Source organism: Gopherus flavomarginatus, chromosome 1, assembly GCF_025201925.1.
Source record: "Gopherus flavomarginatus isolate rGopFla2 chromosome 1, rGopFla2.mat.asm, whole genome shotgun sequence".
Classification (NCBI taxonomy): Eukaryota; Metazoa; Chordata; order Testudines; family Testudinidae; genus Gopherus; species Gopherus flavomarginatus.
The window spans coordinates 361,626,034-361,650,122 of NC_066617.1; the positions used below are offsets into that span (position 1 = coordinate 361,626,034).

Consider the following 24,089-nt stretch of genomic DNA (forward strand, 5'->3'; position numbering starts at 1 on the left):
CATAGGCTTTTGTGGGTGAACATGTGTCTAACAAAGTGCGTATTCACCCACAAAAGCTCATGCTCCAATACATCTGTTAGTCTATAAGGTGCTACAGGACTCTGTTGCTTTTTACAGATCCAGACTAACATGGCTCCTGCTCTGATGTTTGTTAAAGTGTGTGTGAGTGAGAGAGAGACACACACACACACTTCAAATCTTTGCTAGATGATATGTTCTCTTCCTCTTCTAAACGTAGCTTTTATTCCCTGGGGAATGGTTTGGTGGGTTGAGGTTATGCAGTTAGAAATTGGTGTTGATTAGGCTGTTGGCTACTGAGACCACTGTTGTGACTGATTTATGCATGCACTCCTGTCTCTGCTATTATCTGTATTACAGTAGCCCTGAGGGGTTAAATTGTAATTTGTGAGCTCCCTGGGAGCAGGGTTTGTTCCCTGGTCCCTTTCAATATGGAGATATAACTGGAAGGAACCTTGAAAGGTCATTGAGTCCAGCCCCCTGCCTTCAGTAGCAGGACCAAGTACTGATTTTGCTGCAGATCCCTCAAGGATTGGGCTCATAACCCTGGGTTTAGCAGGCCAATGCTCAAACCACTGAGCTATCCCTCCCCCCAGTGGTGACCTGACTAATCATGGTCCATGGACTGATCACAGCTGCTTAGGAGCTCTCACTGGACTAGACCCGGCCTCGTGGCTTGTTTTTCACAGCACTTTCCTCATCGGAACCCTTTGCAAATGTTAGTGAGACAATCCCGACGTTAGAGGAAGTAGTCCAATTAAAGAGCATTAGGACTAAATACCAGGACCAAGCCCAGATTCAGCCTGAGGTCAGTAGATTTACACCAGAGAGTGAATTGGTCCCTTAGTTTGAATGATTAAAATGGAAACAAAAAGGACTCCAGAGGTTGCTCCCAGAGCTCTGCTGTTGGTGTAAGGCTTTATCCAAGGTTCTCTGCCATGCTTTCATTGACATCTAAGCTGCGCCATCTAGTGGGCCCTTGCATGGAATGCATCCCCAACCACGCACGCTGGATCCACAGTCATGGGGCTGGATTCTCCTTGCAGCAGTGTAACTCTGTTGAATGAGGTGTTCCTGATTTACACCAGCGTAACCAGGAGGAGGAGCAGACCAGTGGCATGGGCTCAAGGACAAAGCAGATTGTTCCCCCAGCCGGGGGAGGTGATAATATCACATCTTGAATTCTTGTAGCCCTGCAGGAAAGGGTACAGCGGGGCTGGTGCCTTTCCTTGCTCAGTACCTCTTCCCGTCCTTTGCCAAGAAAGCTCACAAACTGGGGGTGCTTTGGGGTCCCCAAATGCTCCTAGAGCTCCAGGCAGCCAGACAAATCATTCCCATCTATGTTCGACTAGACTAGTGCCCATGTGTGTTTTCAGTACGGCCCTCACCCCTGGCTTGCATGCCTCTCTGAGCTCCCACCTGCAATGGTTCTGTGGGGTTTAAGCTAGCGCAATGTGTGTCTTGCCACCTTTTGTCAGAGAGCCTCTAATGCTTGTGCTGTAGAGGCTGCACTGGCTTTGTGTTCATCCTCCTGTGCCACTCACTCGGCTGAGGGTTTTTTAATCCAGAACCAACTGAACAGGAGCTCTGAGTTGGATGCTGTAGTGAAGAGGGCTAACGTCTGGATGTTTAAATGGGGGAATATCTAGCTGGGCCAGGGAGCTGCTATTTTCTCTGCCTATGGCACTGCTGGGACCATTGCATCCACTTCTGCGATCCACACTTGAAAACCAGCGTCAAAACTGGAGAGGGTTCAGAGAAGAGCCACAGAAATTATTTGTGGTCCTTAAAGTGAGAGACTTAAAGACTGCCCCGCTCTAGCATATTGAAGAGAAGTTTGAGAGGGAATTGAATTGCAGTATAAATACCCACACAGGGTGAAGTTCTCTGATACTTGAGTGCTTTTTACCATGGGGCTGGAAGGGACTGCCGGGTAATCGAGATCAGTCCCTGTGTAGTCAGCCTGGGCTTGGCCTTCGTCTCTTTACGTCTCTTGTCCCTGGGTCCCCTCCGGAACCACCACTCCCGGGCGAGCCTGCTGTTGCCCGAGGGTATTGTGAAGGCCAGTACTATAACGGGCTTCAAAAGGGAACTAGATAGATTCATGGAGGACAAGCCCATCAATGGCTATTAGCCAGGATGGGCAGGGATGATATCCCCAGCCTCTGTTTACCTAGTTGGGATTGGGTGACGGGATGGATCACTTGATGATAACCTGTCTGTTCATTCCCTTTGGGGCACCTGCTATTAGACACTGTCAATGGACAGGATACTGGGCTTGATGGATCTTTGGTCTGACCCAGTGTGACCATTCTTATGTTCTGATGTTCTAGAACAGAACAGCTGTTCTATTGATGTCAGCTGGGAAGCTTTATCTAACTGCCCCTGTACAGGACATCCTCAGCTCAGGGGCCGTTGCAATTCCTCTCCCCTACCTAGCTTCGACTGGGCACAAGTCAGTTGACTTCCAGGGCCAGGTGTAAAGCTCGTCTGCTCGTTCAGGCCATTCCCTGAAGGAGGGAATTATCCGGAAGATCTGCAGCTGTTCAGGGAAGCGAGTCTGTTTAACCTTTATTTTTTTTTAATTTGCATACATATTGCTCAGTCCAGTTGTGTGGCCAGATTGTTTGGCCATCGTTGCTGATGGACAGGTTAGATACAGATATGATGCTCAGTGCTTGAGACATTTAATGGCAATGATTTGTTCTTGGCTTGATTTCCTGAGTACTTCAGTGGGAGCCCAGAACAAATGAATGGCCATGTTGAGTCAGACCAAAGGTCCATCTAGCCCAGTATCCTGTCTTCTGACAGTGGCCAATGCCAGATGCCCCAGAGGGAGTGAACAGAACAGATAATCACCAAGTGATCCATCCCGTCGCCCATTCCCAGCTTCTGGCAAACAGAGGCTAGGGACACCACCCCTGCCCATCCTGGCTAATAGCCGTCAATGGACCTGTACAACAGACAAATAAATAGCACCTTCGTAAGGCTCTTTATTTGTATCCAAGCCCAACTGTTGTTTGCTGCATGTGAATTAAATCCTGACTCAACCAAATAAATGTGATTCAGGCGGTAGATCTGGAAAACAACACAGAGAAGGCATCAGAATCCAGGGTCTCACACACACAAGGCATGAAGTCACTTGAGCAGCAGTGAGCCCCGAAGACCAGAATTTCAGAAGAACTTGGTGCTGCTTCATTGAGCTCCTTGGAAAATCTGGGTCCAGTTGTGGGTATGGAGCCCTTTGAAAATTCTGGGCTAATTAGTCCCATTTCAAGCGATAGCGGCACTGTGAATCTTTTGTGTCCGACAGTATAGGTCAGAATCCAGTCGAAGGTACCGGACTCCATGAGTTACACTGGATGTGACTGGATCGTGGGGCGTTCGTATAATCAGGAGTCAGTACACCAAGGGGACAGGCTGGTGGTTGATGAAGAAGGGAGTTTTGAACAGCTGGGGGGTTGCATATTTGGATTCGGCGACATGCAAGGTTATATCATGGGGGAAGAATCTTCCCTTTAGTGAAACATTAGCCAGTCTTTAGTTCCGGTCACAACTATGCTATGGTTTTTTTCTTTTTAAGGGAAGGTTCGGAAGGGGCCCATGCAAGGTATTTTCCATACGTTTTACTATTCTATTCCTTTTTTAAATAACTCTGGAAGCTGACATGTGCTTCCATGCTGGATTGGTGTTTTTTTCCATCACACACACACACACACACACACACACACACACACACACACACACACACACACACACTTGTTACTGTCATTTGTTCAGGAGTTCTTGGCTGCTGGTGGACGCAGGAGGGGCGTGTGTGTCTGTGTTAAAATCAGTATTAGTACTTGATCCTGCAAGGGCAACTGTATGGGTGGACCCTGGCACCCGTGACTTCAACAGGTCTTCACATGGGCCCACTTGGAGATGGGGGGAACTCTCTGCAGGATCAGGACCTTAAAGAGCTCACGTTTAAAAACAGCCTGAGAAGACCTGCTGAGATGCTGGCATTGAAGTTAGTGGAGCGATGCCATTTTACACCTGATGAAAATCTGGTCCATGAAGTCAGTGATGCTATTCCCCTTCACACCAGCTGAGGATCTGGCCCAGCGTTTGTGAAGCATGGGACAAACCTTACTACAGGTGTGTTCTGTAATGCTAGTTACACTTGATGCTAACACAGTTTTTAATTCCACTAATGGCACTGTGGGATGGGTTATTGCTGGCATTGCACAAGGAGCTGTGTCTGCATTTTATACCATCTGTCTTCTCCTGATCCACTCCTAGCTGGGTCAGCAAGGGACCAATCCCTCTGCACTGTAGAAGCCTTTGAAAGTTCACCTTGCTAACCTGACCCCCAGGGGCAAAACGCTGCAGAGAGAAATATGTCAGATGATTGTGTCCTATTCCCTGCTCCCCTGCCATCTCCTCATGTGAAGTCCTATATTTTCTGAAGTGGCCTCTAACTTCGGGGGCCCAATTTTGTACACCTGGGACCTGATTTTTCAGAACTACTTAGCTGCTTGCAGCTGTTATTGACCTCAGCTGGAGCTATGGACCCCCTGAAAATCAGGCCCTGGGCACCTCAAATTGGGCACCCAAAATTAGAGGCCACTTATGAAAACGTGGATGTTACCTACCTCAGTGTCCCCACCTTTGAAATGGGTCTGTTGGGCCTGATCTCAGAGCTGTAACTGACGTGCATAAGAAATGTGTATTCAAGTGCTTAGACTATTTAAGTGCTTAGAGTTTCATGCATGGATGCTAAAAGAGAAGAGGAAAATTTCATTCTCCTTATCACAAAACCGCTGATATTCATGCTGCATTTCAGAAATGCTGATGCAACTTTTATAGCAGCAGGCAGTGTGTTTTCTACCGAATGGGCAAGCATTTTCTGTTCCCTTTCCTGTGCTGTTTCGTTACGCTGCTTGAATGATAAAAGGAAGTCTTGCCAGAGCAGAAAAAAATCCACATAGCAAAAGTCTCAGATGCAGGCCATGTTTTCAGGGGCTGAATGGTGGGCTTTTCTTTGGCAAACTTGGATTCATAAGCTCTGCACTACATAGCAAGTGATTAGAAAAGAAATGCCTAGAAATTATGCTAGCAATACCAGCCTGAAGCTGGTACCGGAGTGGCTTTTATATTTTGTTCCTGGAAAATAATCTTCATGGGTAATTTTTGCAAAATACTGGTAAGTTATCAATCTCTTTATCTCTTCTTATGTTTGATATTCCACAGGTATGTGAGGTGGCTTCTGTGCTATATAGGTAGGTGGTAATACTAGGGATACAGGGTAACGTTTGCAAAAGCACCTGAAATGACCAAGGAGATACAGGGTATTTCTGCACAGCAAAACAAAAAAAACCCACAGCAGTGAGTTCAGAACCCAGGTCAATGGACTGGGGCTCACGGGGTTCACACTGTGAGGCTTAAAATAGCAGTGTAGACATAACTTGCTATTTTTAGCCCTGCAGTGCAAGCCTGATTCACTTGACCCCGGTTCTGAGGCTTGCTACAGCAGGTTTTGTGGGGTGGAGGGGGAGTTTTGCTGTGTAAATGTACTCTAAGTCCTACTGAAAATCAGTTTGCTGGGAGCTGGATGGTCACACCTAATATGTGGCTCCCTTATTGAAATTTCATGGGACTTGGGCTCCTAAGTCACTTCGGAGCTTTTAAAAATTGCACCCACACTGCTTAGATCTGAAAGTGCTTTACAAGGGAAGGATCATTCTCCCTGTGTAACAGATGGGGAAACTGAGGCACATAGCAATGACATAACTTGCCGGAGATCACACTGTGAGTCAGTGGTAGAGCGAGGTGTAGAACCCAGCACACTTAACTCCTAGTCCTGTGCCCAATCCACCAGGCCGCATGACATCCTATATATTAGTTTTGGGTCATAAACTGGTTAGCGTTGCTCTGTGTTTACCAGCTGCTACGATCCACTCAAGAGGTGGCTCTATAGTGGTGGTGGCTGAGGTAAAGAGCTCGAGTATCTTGCTGGCTGTAAGGTGCTCTGGAAATATAAGCTAATTACTGGTGCTTTATTCTGCTGCAGTGGTACCTGGGTGATATAAACTCAAGCCACAAAGTCCTTTCTTTCCATTGTTCTTTTGACACAGCTTTTTTAACATGGCGACAAGTAGGCTTCCTGTAACCCAACTTCTGCTTCAGTGACATTGTCACCATTCCCAGCACCTTGATATTGGGGTTTAGCCTGAGCAAAGCAAGTGGGAACCAGGATGCCCTGCAGCCCTCTTGAGATGCATGGGGGAAGGAGCACGCTGGCAAGGGGTTGCCCTGTGTCTGAGCAGGCTGGGGCGGATGCTAGTGGGACTGGGATCTCCAAGAACTGCTGCAAAAATAGGAAACATTCTCCCCTCCCTCCACCCCATCTCTTCTGTTTCTCAAAAAAACTTTAACTGGCTTGGAATTTTCCATAACCAAGCACTAGGCAGACAAGCTTCTCCTAAAGGCACTGGCTAGCAAGGCCTGGATTTTGTTCCTGAAACATTTCATTCCCTCCAAGATTGGGTCCCAGCGTGCTGGATGCTGTACATACACATAGGAGGGGCTGGTCCCTGCCCTTGAAAGCTAGCAGTCTAAACAGACAAAAGACTCAGAGGAGAAAGAGCAGCACAGAGAGGTGACATGATTTGCCTGTGGTCAGTGGCAGAGTCGGGAACAGAGCCCCACATTTCTTGCTACTTCATCCGCTGCTCTGTGTACTAGGGCAAACTACTGCTGGACCAAGTTTATGTCAGTAGGCTGCAGTGTCATTTCAGAAGCTCCTGAGGATTTATTTGCTGCACTCCTTCCAAGGGCAAACAACGGGCTTTGTATTTCTAGTGTCTATCCTATCCTGTCCTTAAGTATTTATCCTGCCCTCATCACCACAGTATCGGAGCACCTCCAGTCATGTATCATGTGACAACGCATAGTCAACCTGTGGAACTCATTGCCAGGGGTATGTTGTGAAGACAAAGAGATAACTGGGTTCAAAAAAGACTTAGAGAGTCCCGGCAGGATAGGTCCATCAGGGGCTATTAGCCAACATGGTCAGGGATGCACTCCCATGCTCTGGGTGTCCCTAAACTTCTGACTGCGAGATGCTAGGACTGGATGACAGGGGATGGCTCACTCGATAATTGCCCAGTTCTGTTCATTCCTTCTGAGGAACCCGGCATTGGCCACTGTTGGAAGACAGGATGCTGGACTAGGTGGACCAATGGTCTGCCCCAGGATGGCTGTTCTTGTGATGTAACTGACATTTGTCACATGGTTGTTACAGAGTCCCCAGGCGATGCTCCGGAACTGCTCCCCACCAAGCCAGTCAGGACTTTGGGGAGCCTCCTCTTCCTTGGAGCAGACTTGTTCAGGGCAAGAAGCTCCCACGGCTTCACCTCCTGGGTCTCTCCTTGGAGCATTCAGCATCCTCTGCCCCTCCGTGCGCTTCCCACAGCGAGTCCACCCCAGCGGGGTCCTGGGGAAGCCACCGGGTCCTGCACCCCCACTTTGCAGTCAGATGAGACTCTTAGCCAGCCAGTAAAACAGAGGTTTATTCAATGACAGGAACAGGGTCTAAAACAGAGCTTGTAGGTACAGAGAACCGGACCCCTCGGCCGGGTCCATTCTGGGGGTCAGTGAGCCAGACCCCCACGTCTGCCCTCAGCCAGCTCCAGACTAACAACCCCCCCAGCCCCTCCTCTCTGCTCAGCCCCTTTCCCGGGCCAGGAGGTCACCTGATCCCTTTGTCTCCAACACCTTCAGTTGGTACCTTTGCAGAGGAGGGGCCCAGGCCATCAGTTGCTAAGAGACAGAGTGTCAGGCATTTAGGTGCACTGGCCCTTTGCTCTGCCAGATACTTAAGAACTGCCATGGGGACACTGAGGCACCAACACAGTATTTAGAGAAAACATTAAGAACTTTCCCAGTTCGTCACACATGTGGTTCATTCTCTCTGTATCCCTCCCCCAGGGGGAGAATTGCGCATGCAGTGGAGGGCAGGGTTTGGGCTTTTATGTCCACGTTCCTCTACATTTACGTTAGAGAAGGCAGGTCGGAGAACTGTCCCTCGCCCCAGGAGCAGAAGATGGAGAGGTTTGTCATGGCCTTTAATTCCTGGAGTTCATTCCACTGCTTGGATCAGCCCCCGCCCAGGAGCTTCACCGTTACTGCAGAGGGCTCCACTGTGCCAGAGGGGGCAGTTGTTGACCATAGTCTTCATCTTAGAGCTTTAGATCGTCTTAGGCACCCTGGACTCAGGCTGGTGAGCACCGTGAAGAGAAGGACCAAACCCTTGAATCTGACTCTCCGGGAAGCCCGCGTCGGGAGCAGAGGACCAGGATGATGTGCTCATGGTGGCCTGGGTTGCTGAGGAGACATGCTGCTGTATTCTGTAGGAGCTGGAGGGATACGTCCTCTCTGACGGGGGTGATAGGGAATGAGCCCATCAGATGCAGGGAAATCACCCCCATCTCCCTGCAGCCTGATGGCCAGATAGTCATCTGAGCCTCCCAGGAGCCTCTTCGGGTATGTCTGCACTGCAATAAAATACCCGCGGCACTGAGTCTGAGATTGGGTCAATAGACTCGATCTCGCCGGACTCAAAATTGCAGTGCAGACGTTTCGGGCTGGGGCGGGAGCCCAGGCTCCAAGACTCACCTGCCTCGCAGGGTTCCGGAGCCTGCCCTTTATGGCCCGAGCCTGAAGGCTACTCTGCGATTTTTAGCTCCCAGCCAGAGCCTCCCAAGCCCAAGTCCACTAATCTGGGCCAGCAGTGGCGACACTCCAGGGCTTTTAATGCAGTGCAGAGGTACCCTTCCACTACAGAACTCTTATTCCAGGGCATAGAGCAGCCTCCAGTAGGGGGAATGGAATGGATCGTGTGAGAGCAAGGGATTAATAGCAGCTACTCAATCCCAGGCCTGGACCAACTCTCCCTGTGCAGCACTGCCAGATGCCCTTTGTTGCTGGCCTGCTGCCCCACTGCTCATCTCGATCTCTGCCCCCCAAGGAGCTCCATAGTGACGATAACACTTTGACTTACAGACAGTGCCTTCCCCCGGAGGATGTCAAAGTGTGGGGCAAATCCTAACGTGTGTAGCCTCACTACACCCCCTGGGAGAAGTAAGCTGCAGTAGTCATGTTCTGGGGGGCAGAACGAGACTCAGAGAGGTGGAGCGATTTGCATAAGGACCCACAGGAGTGCAGCACTGGCAGAGTTGGGAAGAGAAACCAGATCCCCAGGCTCTGGCCACAAAACCATCCTTAGCCTCATTCTCAGAGAAGGTCTGCTAGTGGTTTAAACACTTCCCTGTTCAGAATCTCAGCTGCTGCAGTACCCAGGCTCAGGAGCTAGAGGGGCAGCCTGAACCACCAGGAGTCCCAGCCATCTCTCCCCCGATCTAATGACTGCAGCGGCCAGTTCTCAAAATGCCAAGCATGCTCTCAGCCACAAACTCTTTCACTCATTGGATTTCTTCTCGTTTTTGCTTCCTTCTTGGCCTCGGTGAGTCACAGCCCCGGGCTGTTGGGGAGGGGACGTGGAAGCCAACATGTAAAAGCCACTAGAGAGGCGGGAATTGAAAGAGGAACTGGTGGCACCAGGCCTGCCTGCCTTGCAATACCTCAGCTCATTGCACCACGTCTGCACAGCCAGCGGACCCAGCCCCTGCATTGTCCACACGCAGGGCCAGCCTGTCACCCCTTCCAAGACCACCCATTGCCCCTCTCCACAGGGTGCAGGCTCCTGGGGGGAAGCACCCCACCATCCCCTCATCTGTTCCCCCTTCCTCCCCCCAGCATTGGAGACCCCTGCCACATAGAATCCCCCATCAGGGGGAGCAGCTCCAAGAGGAGGACCTCTCTGCAGCAGGATGGTGGGGCAGTCCCCTGCCCTGCCCACCCCCCAAGAGCTGGAAGAGTGGGGGAGGGGAAATGAAGTTCCTTTCTGCATCAGGAGGATGGGGATGGACAATGCAGCTCCTCTTCCCAGCTGCCAGCGGGACTCCCCTCCCAGCAGCATGGTGGGGGGCAGGAAGGGCAATGGAAACCGTCCACCAGCAGCCTGGAATGGGGAAAGTCTCCAGTGGGTTCCAAAGAGGGGGCCTGAATGAGGAAATCCAATGCACTCCCCCCGCCCCCGCCACAGCCAAGAAGGAGCAGGGCAGCGTAGAGGCTGGGGTGACACTGAGCTCTTGCTGGGCATCCTTCCTGCAGGACAGGAGTTAGGATTTAAGGCACTAGGATTTAAGGTTCAATTCCCAGCTCTGCCCCAGACTCCCTGTGTGACCCTGGGCAAGTCACGCGGTCCTCATTCCCATCTGTACAATAGGGATAGCCTGCCATGGCTCACAGGGGTGTTGTGAGACTAAGATATTAAAGAGTGTGAGGCTCTCAGATGCTCTAAGGATGAGGGCTAGATAAGTACCTTCAGAGCTGGGACTAGGGGGTATGTCTACACTATGGGATTATTCCGATTTTACAGAAACTGTTCTTTAAAACAGATTGTATAAAGTTGAGTGCACGCGGCCACACTAAGCACATTAATTCGGTGGTGTGCATCTATGTACCTAGGCTAGCGTCAATTTCTGGAGCGTTGCACTGTGGGTAGCTATCCCATAGTTCCCACAGTCTCCCCCGCCCATCGGAATTCTGGGTTGAGATCCCAATGCAAAACAGTGTCGCAGGTGATTCTGGGTAAATGTTGTCACTCATTCCTTCCTCTGTGAAAGCAACGGCAGACAATCATTTTGCGCCCTTTTTCCCTGGATTGCACTGGCAGATGCCATAGCATGGCAACCATGGAGCCTGTTTAGCCTTTTTTCACTGTCACTGTATGTGTACTGGATGCTGCTGACAGAGGCGGTACTGCAGTGCTACACAGCAGCATTCATTTGCCTTTGCAAGGTAGCAGAGACAGTTACCAGCTACAGCACTGTCTGCAATTGGAAATTGGCAATGAGATGACGGTTACCAGTCCTTTTGTACCATCTGCTGCTGTCATGGGTGCTCCTGGCTGGCTTCGCATTACGGCAGCATTGGTTCAAACCCCTAGTGTAGACTGACAAAATGGCTGTGCACATGGCTGGATTTTTCAGGGGGGCATTGCCTCCCCCAAACGGCAAGCCTCAGGGAGGCAGCCTTAGTGTGCAATATAAGAGGTTCTGCAGAGGAGCCAGGAGACTGCTCCCAGCTTGCGCCCCTGAGGGCACACAGGGATTAACGGGTGATTAAGATAAGAAAGGGCTGTTAGCATGTTTCCTAAAGTTAAATGATCCGTTCCAAGCTTGATGAACTGCAAAAAGTAGCCCAAATGATAGAAATTAGTTGTAGATTCAAGATGTAGTAACAAAGTCACTAATATCTTTCTTTGAGAAGATAACTCATTTTTAAGACAAAAGAAATGCAGTAGATCTAATCTACCTGTGCGTCAGGAAGGCATTTGATACAGTTCCACATGGGAAATTGTTAAACTGGAGAAGATGAGAATTAATATAAGAACTGAAAGGTGGATAAAGAACTGGTTAAAGGGGAGACTGCAACGGGTCGTACTGAAAAGTGAACTGTCAGGCTAGAGTGGGGTGGGCAAACTTTTTGGCCTGAGGACCACATCTGGGTGAGGAAATTGCATGCAGGGCCATGAATGTAGGGCTGGGGCAGAGGAGTGGGGTGCGGGAGGGAGAGCAGTATGTACAAGGGGGCTCAGGGCAGAGGGTTGGGTGCAGGAAGGTGTGGGGTGCAGAAAGGGGGTCAGGGCAAGGGGTTGGGATGCAGGAGGGATTCAAGGTGCAGACTCCAGCGTGGCAGCGGCACACAGCAGGGCTAAGGCCAGCTCCCTGCCTGCCCTGACCCTACGCTGCACCGCTCCCAGAAGCGGCCTGCACCACATCCCTGTGGCCTCTGGGAGGGTTAGAGGGCTCCATATGCTGCCCTTGCCTGTCGGTCCCTCCCCTGAAGCTCCCATTGGCCGCGGTTCTCTGTTCCCGGCCAATGGGAGCTGTGGGAGGCGGTGCCTGCGGACAAGGGCAGCATGCAGAGGACCACATAGACATGGTGCTGGCCACTTCCGGGAGTGGCGTGGGGCCCCTGATGCCACAGGGGTGGCTGTCCCGTGGGCCAGATCCAAAGCCCTGACAGGCCAGATCCAGCCCGTGGGCTGTAGTTTGCCCATCCCTTGGCTAGAGGGAAGTTGGGAGGTATTGCCAATATGGAGGGGGACCGGAATATCCTACAAGAAGATCTGGAGGACCTTGTAAACTGGAGTAATAGAAATGGGGTGAAATTTAATAGTGCAAAGTCATGCATTTAGGGACTAACAACAGGAATTTTAGCTATAAACTGGGGACTTACCAGATGGACGTGACAGAGGAGGAGAAAGACCTGGGTATATTGATTGATTCCAGGATGACTATGAGCCAGCAATGTGATGTGGCTGTGAAAAAGGCTAACACGGTCCTGGGGTGCAACAGGCAAGACCAGGAAGTGTTAGTATCATTATACAAGGCACTGTTGAGACCTCATTTGGAATATCACATTAAGTTCTGGTTTCCATGTTTAAGAAGGATGAATTCAAACTGGAACAGGTGCAGAGAAGGGTTATTAGGATGATCCGAGGAATGAAAAACCTGCCTTATGAGAGGGGACTCAAAGAACTTGGCTTATTTAGCCCAACCAAAAGAAGGCTGAGGGGTGATATGATTTCTTTCTGTAAATACATCAGAGGGTTAAATACCAGGGCAGGAGAGGAGTTATTTAAGTTAAGCACCAATGTGGATTCCAGAACAAATAGATATAAACTGACCATCAGGATGTTTAGACTTGAAATTAGATGAAGGTTTCTAACCATCAGAGGAGTGAAGTTCTGGAACAGCTTTCCCAGGGGAGCAGTGAGGGCAAGAAACCCAACTGGCTTCAAGTCTAAGCTTGATACATTTATTGAGGGGATGGTATGATGGGACTGCCTATATTGGCATATAGCCCGTCTATGACTACTAGCAGCAAAAATCCCCAGTTGGGAAAGAATTCTCTGTAGTACTAAAGGATAACCAGTTATCTTCCTGGTGGGTCTTGTCCACATGCTCAGGGTCTAACCGCTTGCCATATTTGGGGTTGGGAAGGAATTTTCCCCCAGGTCAGATAGACCACCACCAGGGTGCCAGTCTTCTTCTGCAGCGTGGGGCATGGGTCAATTGCAGTTTTAAAATAGTGTAACTTGAAGTCTTTAAACCGTGATTTGAGGACTTCAGTAACTCAGCCAGAGGTTGTGGATCTATTAGATGAGCGGGTGGGTGAGGTTCTGTGGCCTGCAAGGTGCAGGAGGTCAGACTATATGGTCATGATGGTGACATCAATAAGTGTATCTGAGTAAGAATATACATTACAATTTTAAACCTAACCAGTATCCCTTAAGAGACTTACCACATGACAGAACATGTTAGTATTAGAGCTGAGTGGGTCTAATTAATTTTTTTTCTTGATTTAGGAATTAGATACAGTCAGATGATTTTTAAGTTATCTGCCAAAAAACTCCTAGAGTTTTCAGTTGCCTGTGTAGTCCCTGGAATAATGGTTAAAGTTGCCCCCCCCCAAAAAAAAAAATATCTGAACTGGTGCCCCGGTGGGCAGGCATGGAATTTGCCCCAGGCACACACATGCAGCCCCATTGGCCTGACTGGAGCACCCCCCAAAAATTAAGAAGTCAAACTCTTCCTATGGCTGTGCACCTTCCTCTAGCTTCAGGCAAACTCCCCCAGCGCAAATCATGCAATGTAGTGGCTTTGCCTGTGCCAGTGGCTGGTCACTAACAGTGAAAATCCTCAGTATAGACAAGGCCTAAGACATGCTTTGGACCAGTTAATGAGCTGCCATGGTAATGAGACAGCCCAGCCTGACTAAGAAGGACTGTGTATGTTCCCAAGGCTGTATCTGCCATCAGGAATCTCCAAGGCTGTGCAGATCCCATGGCACCCACTCGTTCACAAATCTCTGCTGATTGGTACAACAGGAATAGTTGGGGCATATGCAGGGGGCCAGATTCTGCAGTGATAGCCTGTAGGAACCCCAGAGTAGCTCTACTAGCTATTACTCTGGATTTACACCAGCATCATTGAGATCAGAATTTAGTCCACTGTGTAGAAAATTACATGGATATACACTTAGGCAAAATGGTCTAAGTTGTGGTGCCTAAACAACAGAGGCCTAATTTTCCAGAGGCAAGCAGAGCCTTCACGAGGAGTGCACGGCAGCTCAGAAATTCAGGTATCAGACCACTTGCACTGGTGGAGTTCTGTGTTAACCTTATGTTGTACTACATGGTATAAAACCATATGTACTGTAGCAAGGCAACAACTCACTGGCACAGCACCTCCTGCTGGTCATCCTGGGAATTAACTCTCCAGCTCCAGAGCACCCTCTGCTGGCCAGTGACTTGCATGTCATTGCCCCCCCATGTCCCTCCCAGACCCTGGTGCCCCTTTCATAAGGGCTCTACACACTGCAGTGCCCCTGCAGTCTCTGGGTCTCCCCTCCCAGGGGGAACCCTCAATCTCACCTTGCCTCAGTAGGTGCTGCCAGTCATCATCTAGCCCCTACTCACTGGGGCAAGCTGCAGTCTGTCGTGTCCACTCATCATCAGCAAGGGGGTTTTGGACCTGCTGCCTTTGCCTAATTCTGGGCTGCACCTCTGCAACCCCAGTACCTGCTCTGGGCCTTCAGCAAGGCCTGCAGCCTGGGGGTTTCTTGGACTAGAACTCCTCTGGCCTTCTTCCAGCTCTGCACCACTCAAGGTACCTTCACAGCTCTCAGGCAGCCCAGTTCTTCTCTCTCCAGCATGAGAGACTCTTCAGTGGGCTCACAGCCCTTTTATAGGGCCAGCTTCGGACTGATTGGGGCATTGCCCCAGCTGTTGCTGCTTCCCCAGTAGTCTAGCCTTGTTCTCAGCTGCAGCCCTCTCCAGGGCTGTGTTTAACCCCTCTTAGCCAGTACTGGATTTACTATGGTGCTGGGCCCATGGCCCAAAGGGGCCCCCAGCCTGCTCTTCTCTACCCATGCCCTTCCCACCCCCGCTGGGGGCAGAAGCTTAGTGCTGCCGACAGCCAAGCTTCTTCCTCTTCCCTTTCCCCAGTGTGCTACATTCCCCCTGCTGCTGATCAGCTGGATCAGCTGCTTGAGGGAGGAGAAGGAGCGGAGCCTCGGCACCCTCACTGCTCGGGGGAGGAGGAGAAGGGGAAGGGGCTCGAACTGGGGCATACCCCCTCCAACCCCCTGATGTGAGCACCCCCATGACCCCAGCCCACACTCACAGCCCTCTGCCCACTCAGACCCTGAACCCCCCTCACACACCTTCAGCCTCCAGCCCCTACCCCGTCACACACACCCAACCCCATGCCCTGACCCCTGCACCCCCATCACACACACCCAGCCCCCTGCCCTGTCTCCACCCTCCACATACAGCTAGCCCCTCCACACCCCATGCCCTGACTTCTGAACCCCCCACATCCCTATCCCCATCCTGAGCACCAAACATGAGCTCCTGCACCCCCCCCCCCCCGCATTCCCACCTGCACCCCTCACACCAAACAGGACCTGCCTCAGGTAAGCGCACCACAAACCAACCTCCTGCCCCAACCCTGAGCCCCCTCCCTCACCCTAGCTCCTGGCTAGACCCTGCACCCCAACATGTTTTACAATATTTGGAAAGATCATTAAGTGGTCCATCGAGACCCTCCGCGATTTTCAAGTGGTCTGTGGAAAAATAAATTAGACTACAAGAACAATCAAGGTACCTCACTTTATTTTCATTTACTTGCTGTTACTTATAGGAGGAGGATGAAGGAAAAAAACCAGGGGCGGAGGGAGATGAGAGAATGTTCTTTTTTCTTGGCTGGGTCCCAAGGAGGGGCCCCAAAAATGAAGCTGAGCACAGGGCCTGGGGGGGTTCCACTAACTCTAAACCCACCACTGGCTGTCACGTCACCTGGGCTGGTGTCAGCTGATCCCCACAGTCTCCAACCTACCTGGGCAGTACAGCAGACATGGCCCTGCCCATTAGTTCCTCTCTACTCCCTAGCCCACCCACCCCTTGCTTCCCACTGCTTAAGGCTTAGCCGTCTCACTTCTAAAAATGATTGCTTGCCCCTCTCCTCCCATCAGGCTTTTCTGGCACCTCTATTGCCAGGTATCCAGTTTTAGACTGGAAACTCCAGTAGAAAACGAGACCTGGGTGTCCAGTTAGCCGTACTGACTGGAAACTAAGAGTCCGGTTATAGGAGTAAACCGCATTATCCTCTGCTCCTCCCAACACCCACCCCCGAGGGCTGGAAGAGAACCTGTCCTGCTGCTGCTGGATGTCACGGAGTGTGGGGGAGTCAGGGTCCTGCACCCCCCACTTCCTGTGATTACTGTGACTCTCAGCCAGCCAGTAAAACAGAAGGTTTATTAGACGACAGGAACACAGTCAAAGCAGAGCTTGTAGGTATGGAGAACAGGACCCCTCAGTCAGGTCCATCTTGTGGGGTAGGGAACCCAGACACCAGTCCTGGGCATCCCTCCATTTCCCCAGCCAACTCCAAACTGCAACACTACCCCCCAGCCCCTCCTCTGTCCTTTGTCTCTTTCCCTGGGCCAGGAAGCCACCTGATCTCTTTGTTCTCCAACATCTTGCAGAGGAGGGGCCCAGGCCATCAGTTGCCAGGAGACAGTGTGTCAGTCATTCTCTGTGCAGACAGCATCGCATCTGCCCTCTTGGGCTCTGCAACAATCACACTCTCTTATCCCATCTCCTAGATATTTAAGAAATGCATAGGGGAAACTGAGGCACCCACACACTATTCATAGAAAACATTAACAACATTCCCACTTTGTCACACTGGAGGAGGGGCAGATCAGTGCAGAGAGGGATAAAGAGAATGGGCTAGAACCAGAGAGAAGGTAGGTACCCACTCTATGCGGGCAGGGGTGGATCCTGTTTACCACCATCCCCAGACCTGCTCTGCTTGCAGTTTGCCCCTCACCCCAACCCTAGCTCCTGCCCCACTGTGCTTTTGCCCCGGCCCCTTTTACAATCATTTCCCAGGGGTGCCCACAAGTATGTTTGGAGCTGGGCCCACAAAAAATTAATCTGGCCCTGCTCTTAGCCAGGGAATGGGGTGACTGCCCCACTACAGTACATATGTGCTCTATCCGAGAGGTCTTCCACGAGACCTCTCCAAGCTGCCGGTCTTCTACCAGGACCTTCTCTGGACCTGGAAACTGTTCTCAGCGACCAGGTGCATGGCGGCCACAGAAGGGGCAGATCTCCTCGCGGAGCCCCTGCTACACAACCCCCAGCTCTGTGTGCATGTGGTGGAGTCCCCTGCGGTGCGCTGGAGGTTGGTCCTGGCAGAAGCTAGCAGGGTCGGAGACCTCTTGGATTACGACCGGGGAGAGTGGCTGGATCCCCTGATGCTCACTCGGCGTATGGGGCTCTCCAGACCTTGTACTCCCTGGCACGTACTACAGGAGGTGAAGGCCGCTTTGCCACCCACTGCTTGGGCCTACGTCGACCGGGTCCTGCGAGAGGGCACGCCCCACCCACTCTCCAGCCTGGGCCCTCTGGACCTTCTCATCATGCCTCTGCCCCGTGGACCCGACTGGCCCCCTTGCCCCTTCTCCGCAAGCCGGCTGCACAATCTGCAGCCGGTCTGCTTCCAAACCGTGCCAAGGAAACATCTCTACACACTCGTGCTCCACACCCTTCACTTCCTCACCCTCGTGTCCCGCCCCGACACAAAGTGGCAGGACCTCCTGCCACCTCTCGAGGGTGAGGAGCCCCAGTGGGCCAGCCTCTACTCTACTCTGGTCCCGAGGCCCGCTAGGGATATCAGTTGGCGGCTCCTTCACGGGGCCATGAGCACGGGCGTGTATTTGGCGCGGTTTACCCCTGTTCCAGACATCTGCCCCTTCTGCGGCGTGAGGGAGACCCTGGCGTATGTTTACTTAGAGTGCCCCAGGTTGCAGCCCTATACTGGCTCCTCACCAATATCCTGTTATGTTTCTGGCTGCACTTTTCCCCTCACCTCCTTCTTTATGCACTCCCTATCCGTGGCCCCACAAAGTCACGGGACCTCCTGGTAACCTCCTCCTCGCCCTGGCTAAAATGGCCATCTATGCAACCAGGGAGAGGAGATTGGCCGATGGAGACTCCTGTGACTGTGGGGCTTGTTTCCGATCCTTAGTCTGTTCAGGTATCCGGGCGGAGTTCCTCTGGGCGGCGTCCACTGGCTCCCTTGATGCCTTTGAGGAGCAGTGGGCGCTGTCTGGGGTTCTCTGCTCGGTGTCCCCGTCAGGCTCCCTCCTTTTGACCCTCTGACCGCACTCCTGTCCCTGTTCTTTTATTAGTTGACCCTCGAACTCAGTTGGGTTTTGAGGTCCTGTAGATCCTCCCTTTAGGCTGGGGGGAGGGGGGATCCTTAAGCAGAAGGGGAACCCGATAGGTACAGTACATATGTGTATCTCAGAATATCAGCCGTATAGTCGTGAGAATAAAACTGTATCTGCCTGGTTAATTTCACTTTTACCTGATGTCATACAAAGTGGCACCACACAGAACTTGTAAAGGAACTGTACAAGGAAATCATGCAAGGGAGAGAGGTCAGCGCTTTTAGATGGGAGTCCAACGCACGGCCTGTAGGCCGGAGCTGTCCTCTATTGTGCAGTCACGTAGCTTGCGTGGCACAGTCAGATATGCTATCTTAGCTTTAATGTTAAACAAAAAGTAAATTTCTAGCCCTCTTGGCTGCTGAGAGACCCTTCCCAATGTGAATCAAAAGTAATGGATGCAGTGATGCTTGCCTGCGTCTGCAGATAGCCTGAGACAATGGCTCAGAGGGGTGAACTCCCCTGGCTCCTATTACTGAGATTGGTGTATCGACTTTAAGTGACACATCAACATTAAGTGTGCAGTTCTGGGCTCCCATGTTTAAGAAAGATTAATTCAAGCTGGAACAGGTGCAGAGAAGGGCTACTAGGATGATCCGAGGAATGGAAAACCTGCCTTATGAAAGGAGACTCAAAGAGCTCGGCTTGTTTAGCCTAACCAAACTAAGGCTGAGGGGAAGTATGATTGCTCTCTATAAATATATCAGAGGAATAAATACCAGGGAGGGAGAGGAGTTCTTTAAATTAAGCACCAATGTGGACACAAGAACAAATGGATATAAACTGGCCATCAACAAGTTTAGGCTGGAGCAGCATCCCAAGTGGAGCACTGGGGGCAAAAAAAACCTAGCTGGCTTCAAGACTGAGCTTGATAAGTTTGGAGGGGATGGTGTGATGAGACCGCCTACACTGGCATATAGCTGATGTGCAACTGCTAGTAGAAAATATCTCCAAACAGCTAGAGATGGGGAGGGCTCTGAGTTACTACAGGGAAACCTTCCCCAGATGTCTTGCTGGTGGGTCTTGCCCATATGCTCAGGGTCTAACTGATCACCATATTTGGGGTCGGGAAGGAATCTTCCCCTAGATCAGATTGGCAGAGACCCTGGGATTTTTTTCACCTTTCCCTGCAACATGGGGCCAATTGTCCATAAATCTTCCTTTCTATGACAGCTTCTTACTCTCAGTTTAACTAATAACAGCGCTCTTGGGACGAACGAGCTGGCGTCATGTGGGTTATATTGCTTTCTGTAAATACATCTCCCTTCCAGTGGTTCTCCTAGTCCTTCATTTTCTACTTGTGATATAGTCCTCCTAGGGCTGTCGGTTAAGTACGGTTAATTTTGTTTTCAATTAATTGCAGGCATTAACTTTTTTGTCAATTAATCGCATACCTCTGGGTGGGGAGGGAGACATGGGGGTGGGGGGAGCATGGGGCTAAAGCCCCAGCCCAGAGTTCTGGGGCGGGAGAGGGTGGGAAGAAGGTGCTGAAGCCGCAGCCCACAGCTCTGCAGGCAGCTGGGGGGAGGCTGGAGCCCAGAGCCCCACACCCTGATCCCCCTGGTGCTGAAGATGGGGGGGCACACTTTTTTTTAATTCCAAAAGGAGTCACCAGCCCAAAAAGCTTGATAACCGCTGCCACAGGGAAGAGGGGCCTGGCGAGCTCAGCCTCCCTGCCCCAGCCTCTCCTCACCGGCCGCTGCAGAGTCCCTGAGGTAAAATCCACCCTCCCTTGCAAACAAGGGCTTGCTTGGCTGAAGGGTGTTATGCAAACATCATAATGATTCATTTGCAACTTCACCTTTCATGATAAAGATTACCCTGCAATACGTGTACGAGGTGAATTGAAATGTTGTTTTTTCTGGTTCTTTCTTACGGTGCAAATATCTGTAATCAGAATGAATAGTGTAAAGTGAGCCCTATGGACTTTGTGTTCTGTGTTGTCATTGAAATCAGTATGTTTGAAAATATAGAAAGCCCCCAAAAATATTTTTTGAAAAGTATTCAATTATTGCTTAGTGCTATTAACACCGCAGTTAATTACGATTAATGGTTTTAATCGCTCGACGGCCCTAATTCCTAGATCGGGGTTGGCTACCTTTCAGAAGTGCTGTGCCGAGTCTTCATTTATTCACTCTAATTTATGGTTTCGCGTGCCAGTCATACATTAACCTTTTTAGAAGGTCTTTCTATAAGTCTATAATATATAACAATTATTGTTGTATGTAAAGTAAATAAGGTTTCAAAATGTTTAAGAAGCTTCGTTTAAAATTAAATTAAAATGCAGAGCCCCCCGGACTGGTGGCCAGGAACAGGGCAATGTGAGTGCCACTGAAAATCAGCTTGTGTGCTGACTTTGGCACATGTGCCATAGGTTGCCTACCCCTGGCCTAGATAATGAGTCTGACCAACCATAGCATCTACCGGCTAAGAGCAGCACCCCCTTGTGTCAGACACTGCAGGAGAACGGAGCGTGACGGCCCCGGCCCCAAAGGTGGTCTAGATAAGACAAGGCAGACAGACCACAGGAGGGAAAAACAGAGGTGAAGTGACTTGCCCAGGATCACACTGTGAGTTAGTGGCAGGGCTGGGAATAAAAGTCAGGTCTCACGATGCCCCACTCGCCTCCCCCGGTCTCAGCCATACTGGGCTAAAAGGTTCCTTCGGGTCGGCTGCAAACCTCCCTGTCTCATGCCGGTGGTTTTATCCTGAACGTTCCCAGCAAAGCTCAGATTTCAGTGGCTGGTTCGCTCTCACATTTGTGCTTTTTGAGTCTTGTTCTAGCCAGGCTCGCCCAAGGCACGAGGCAGTCAGTCTGGTGACTTCTGAGTGGCTCCGGAGCCTCTCTAGTGTGGGCCCTGATCCTGGGAGCTCTCCCAGCCCACGAGATGTTGAGCCCCCCGTGACAGGGCGATGACTCACCAGCGCAGTGCCTCCTGCTGGTTGTCCAGGGAACTAGCTCTTTTCCAGATCCAGAGCACCGTCTGCTGGCTGATGTCTCACCTGCCGCTGGACCCCGTGTCCCTCCCAGACCCCGGTGCCTTCTGTCCAGGGGTTCTGCCCCAGCAGTAACCCACAATCTGGGTCTCTCCACAACCCTCTATCCCCACCTTGCCTCAGTGGCTACTTCCAGTCACCATCTAGTCCCCGCTCACTGCAGTCTATAAACCACTCTTCGTCGGCAAGGGGGGTTGGACCAGCTGCCTCTGCCTGTTCCTGTGCTGCTTCTCTATAGCCATCGTACCCTTTTTGTGGGCCCTTAACTCGGCCTGCAGCCTGGGGCTTAGCTAGGCTAGAGCTCCCCAGCTCCCTCTGCCCTTCCCCGCACTGCTCCAGCCTAGGTACCTTCCCAGCTCCCAGGCAGCCAGGTCCTGCTCTCTCCAGAGGCTAGAGGGAGAGTCTCTTCATCTGGTCCACTGCCCTCTTATAAGGGCCAGCTGGGCCCTGATTGCACTGGCTGCAGCTGTGGCTGCTTTCCCAATGAGCCCAGCTTTTCCCCTGCCACAGCCCTCTCCCAGGGCTGCTTTAAGCCCCTCAGGGCAGGAGCGGGGTGACCACCCTGCTACACCCCGCCCCTCAGATGCTCAGGATCGGGGTTCACAGAGCCTTCCTTGGCAGTGATGTTATCCTGCCCACTAACCACACAGCCCCTGTGCCAGCAGGGCTGGTCACAGCGTGACCACAGGGCAGACCACGTAGCTGTGGGCTGGACCCAAGTCACTGCGGCTCCAGCAGGAATGGATTTGACGCAGAGCGTCTGGCCCCGCTTGCTCTCTTGCGCCACTGACGACGATTCTCAGACACTGGAGTCGTAACTCACCAGAGGACCTTCCGCCTCGACCCAGTGTCTTTTATGATTCAGTAGATAAACAGTTATCGTTAGCACAGCGGCGTGTCCCGGCCTGACGCGCTGCAGGGCACGGCTCGCCTGTGGGAAGCAGCAGCCAGCAAACCTCCTGGGACAAAGGGATTGAGCTCTTCCCACTCCCCCTCGTTCCCCTGCTAAAGGCCGATCCTTTGCTGCCATTCTGCTCCCATTGCTGGTTCCTGTACCTGGCCTGGTAAGACAGCTCCTCATCCCTCCCTCCCCTGCTCCTGTCACACTCGCTGGGAGGCCAGCCTGAGTCAGGCCTCACTGTTGGTGCTGCGTATGTTCAGTGCAGCTCCTGGCAAGCGCTTGGGGCACCCCTGTGTCACAGAGCACGGACCCCCTGCCAAGGAGGGCAGGCACTTAACACACGCTCCAGCCCCAGGGCACTTGATAGATAACAAGCCAGGGCCCATAGGCGCCAACTTTCTCCGGCACCAATGGGTGCTTCCACCCCTGCTCCACACTTTCCCCACCCCTGGCCCCACCCCCATTCCAACCCCTTCCACAAAGACGCTGCCCCAACTCCGCCCCCTCCCCTCTCCTATTGGATCACTTCCCCAAATCTTCCCCCTGGCCCCCCCCTCTTCCCTTGGCACACCACATTCCCCCTCCTCCCTCCTACCTGCCTGCCCCGCCAAACAGCTGTTTCACGGTGCAAGCACTGGTAGGGGCGGGAAGAAGTAGGACACAGCGGTGCACTCGTGGAGGAGGTGGAGGCGGAGCGGAGGTGAGCTGGAGCAGGGGAGGGCGGAAAGCTGCTGCACCCACCAATTATTTTCCCTAGGTGCTCCAGCCCCAGAGCACCCACGGAGTTGGTGCCTATGCCAGGGCCTGATTCAACTCCCACTGCAGTCAACAGGCTGCCATGGAGTTAAGTGGCAACTGGATCAGGCCTTTCTGTGGGGATCTAGTTACTCTCTGCCAAGGTTGTGCTGCCTGTCATCCCGTTATACACTCTTGGGGCATTTGTATCCATGACCTGTTCCAGGAGGGAAGAAAGGAAGCTGTCTGTCCATGTTAGGAGGACCTGGGGGTGTTTTATTGTTAAGGGATCTAATAATTTCCAGTTCACATCATACTAACCCATCACCATTGGACTATTTGCTCCCGTTGTTGTTTGCAGTGTTGGTCCCAGGATACTAGAGAGATAAGGTGGGCGAGGTGATAGCTGTTATTGGACCAACTTGTGTTGGTGAGAGAGACGAGCTTCTGAGCTACGCAGAGCTCTGCTTCAGGTCTGGGTAAAGCACTCAGAGCATCACAGCTAAAGGGTGGAGCAGCTAAAGAGTTAACACATGTTGCAAGAGACCATTAAAATTGAAGTGGGCAGGTAGCACTCGTACAGTCATAGGACAACGGAGGAGTTAGTGGGTCACAACATTTTGTAATAAGAGACACTGGCTTTATGGCTCATTAAGTCCATCATTGTTTGGTGTCCAGCAGAGCTATGGATTTAAGCTTCCAGGCTCATCTTTTGAAGGCTTTGTGCAGCTTTCCTTGGAGGACGAGGACTGAGAAGTCAGATGTTGAGTGATCACTTTGTGAGAAGTGTTCGCCCATGGGTAAGAGGGTGTTTTTGTCTTTTATCATTTTCCTGTGTGAGGTCATTCGAGAGTGGAGTGATGGTCTGGTGTCCCCCGCACAGTTGTTATTGGGATGTTTCGAGCACTGGGTGAGATACATCACATGTCGTGATGGACTTTTTTAGGACTCGTGGAGTTTGAAAGGTGTGTTGGGGGTGGGGTATGGAACAGCAGCTGAGAAATGTTTGTAGGTTTTGCAT

General features: G+C 51.5%; 1 protein-coding gene across 3 annotated transcripts in view; it reads left to right on the forward strand.

Annotated features, from left to right (window-relative positions):
- The window catches only part of P2RY6 (pyrimidinergic receptor P2Y6), a 105,653-nt gene that overhangs the window by 70,208 nt on the left and 11,356 nt on the right, over nucleotides 1–24,089 (forward strand). Inside the window, exon 1 of one of the 3 annotated variants that reach the window (XM_050930837.1) lies at nucleotides 5,096–5,206. The exons of the other annotated variants lie outside the window; for them this stretch is intronic. Within the exon in view, the coding sequence (XP_050786794.1) occupies nucleotides 5,183–5,206 (24 nt within the window). The 5' untranslated portion in view covers nucleotides 5,096–5,182. Of the gene's footprint in view, nucleotides 1–5,095; nucleotides 5,207–24,089 lie in introns of those variants that run through there. 3 annotated transcript variants of the gene reach the window in all.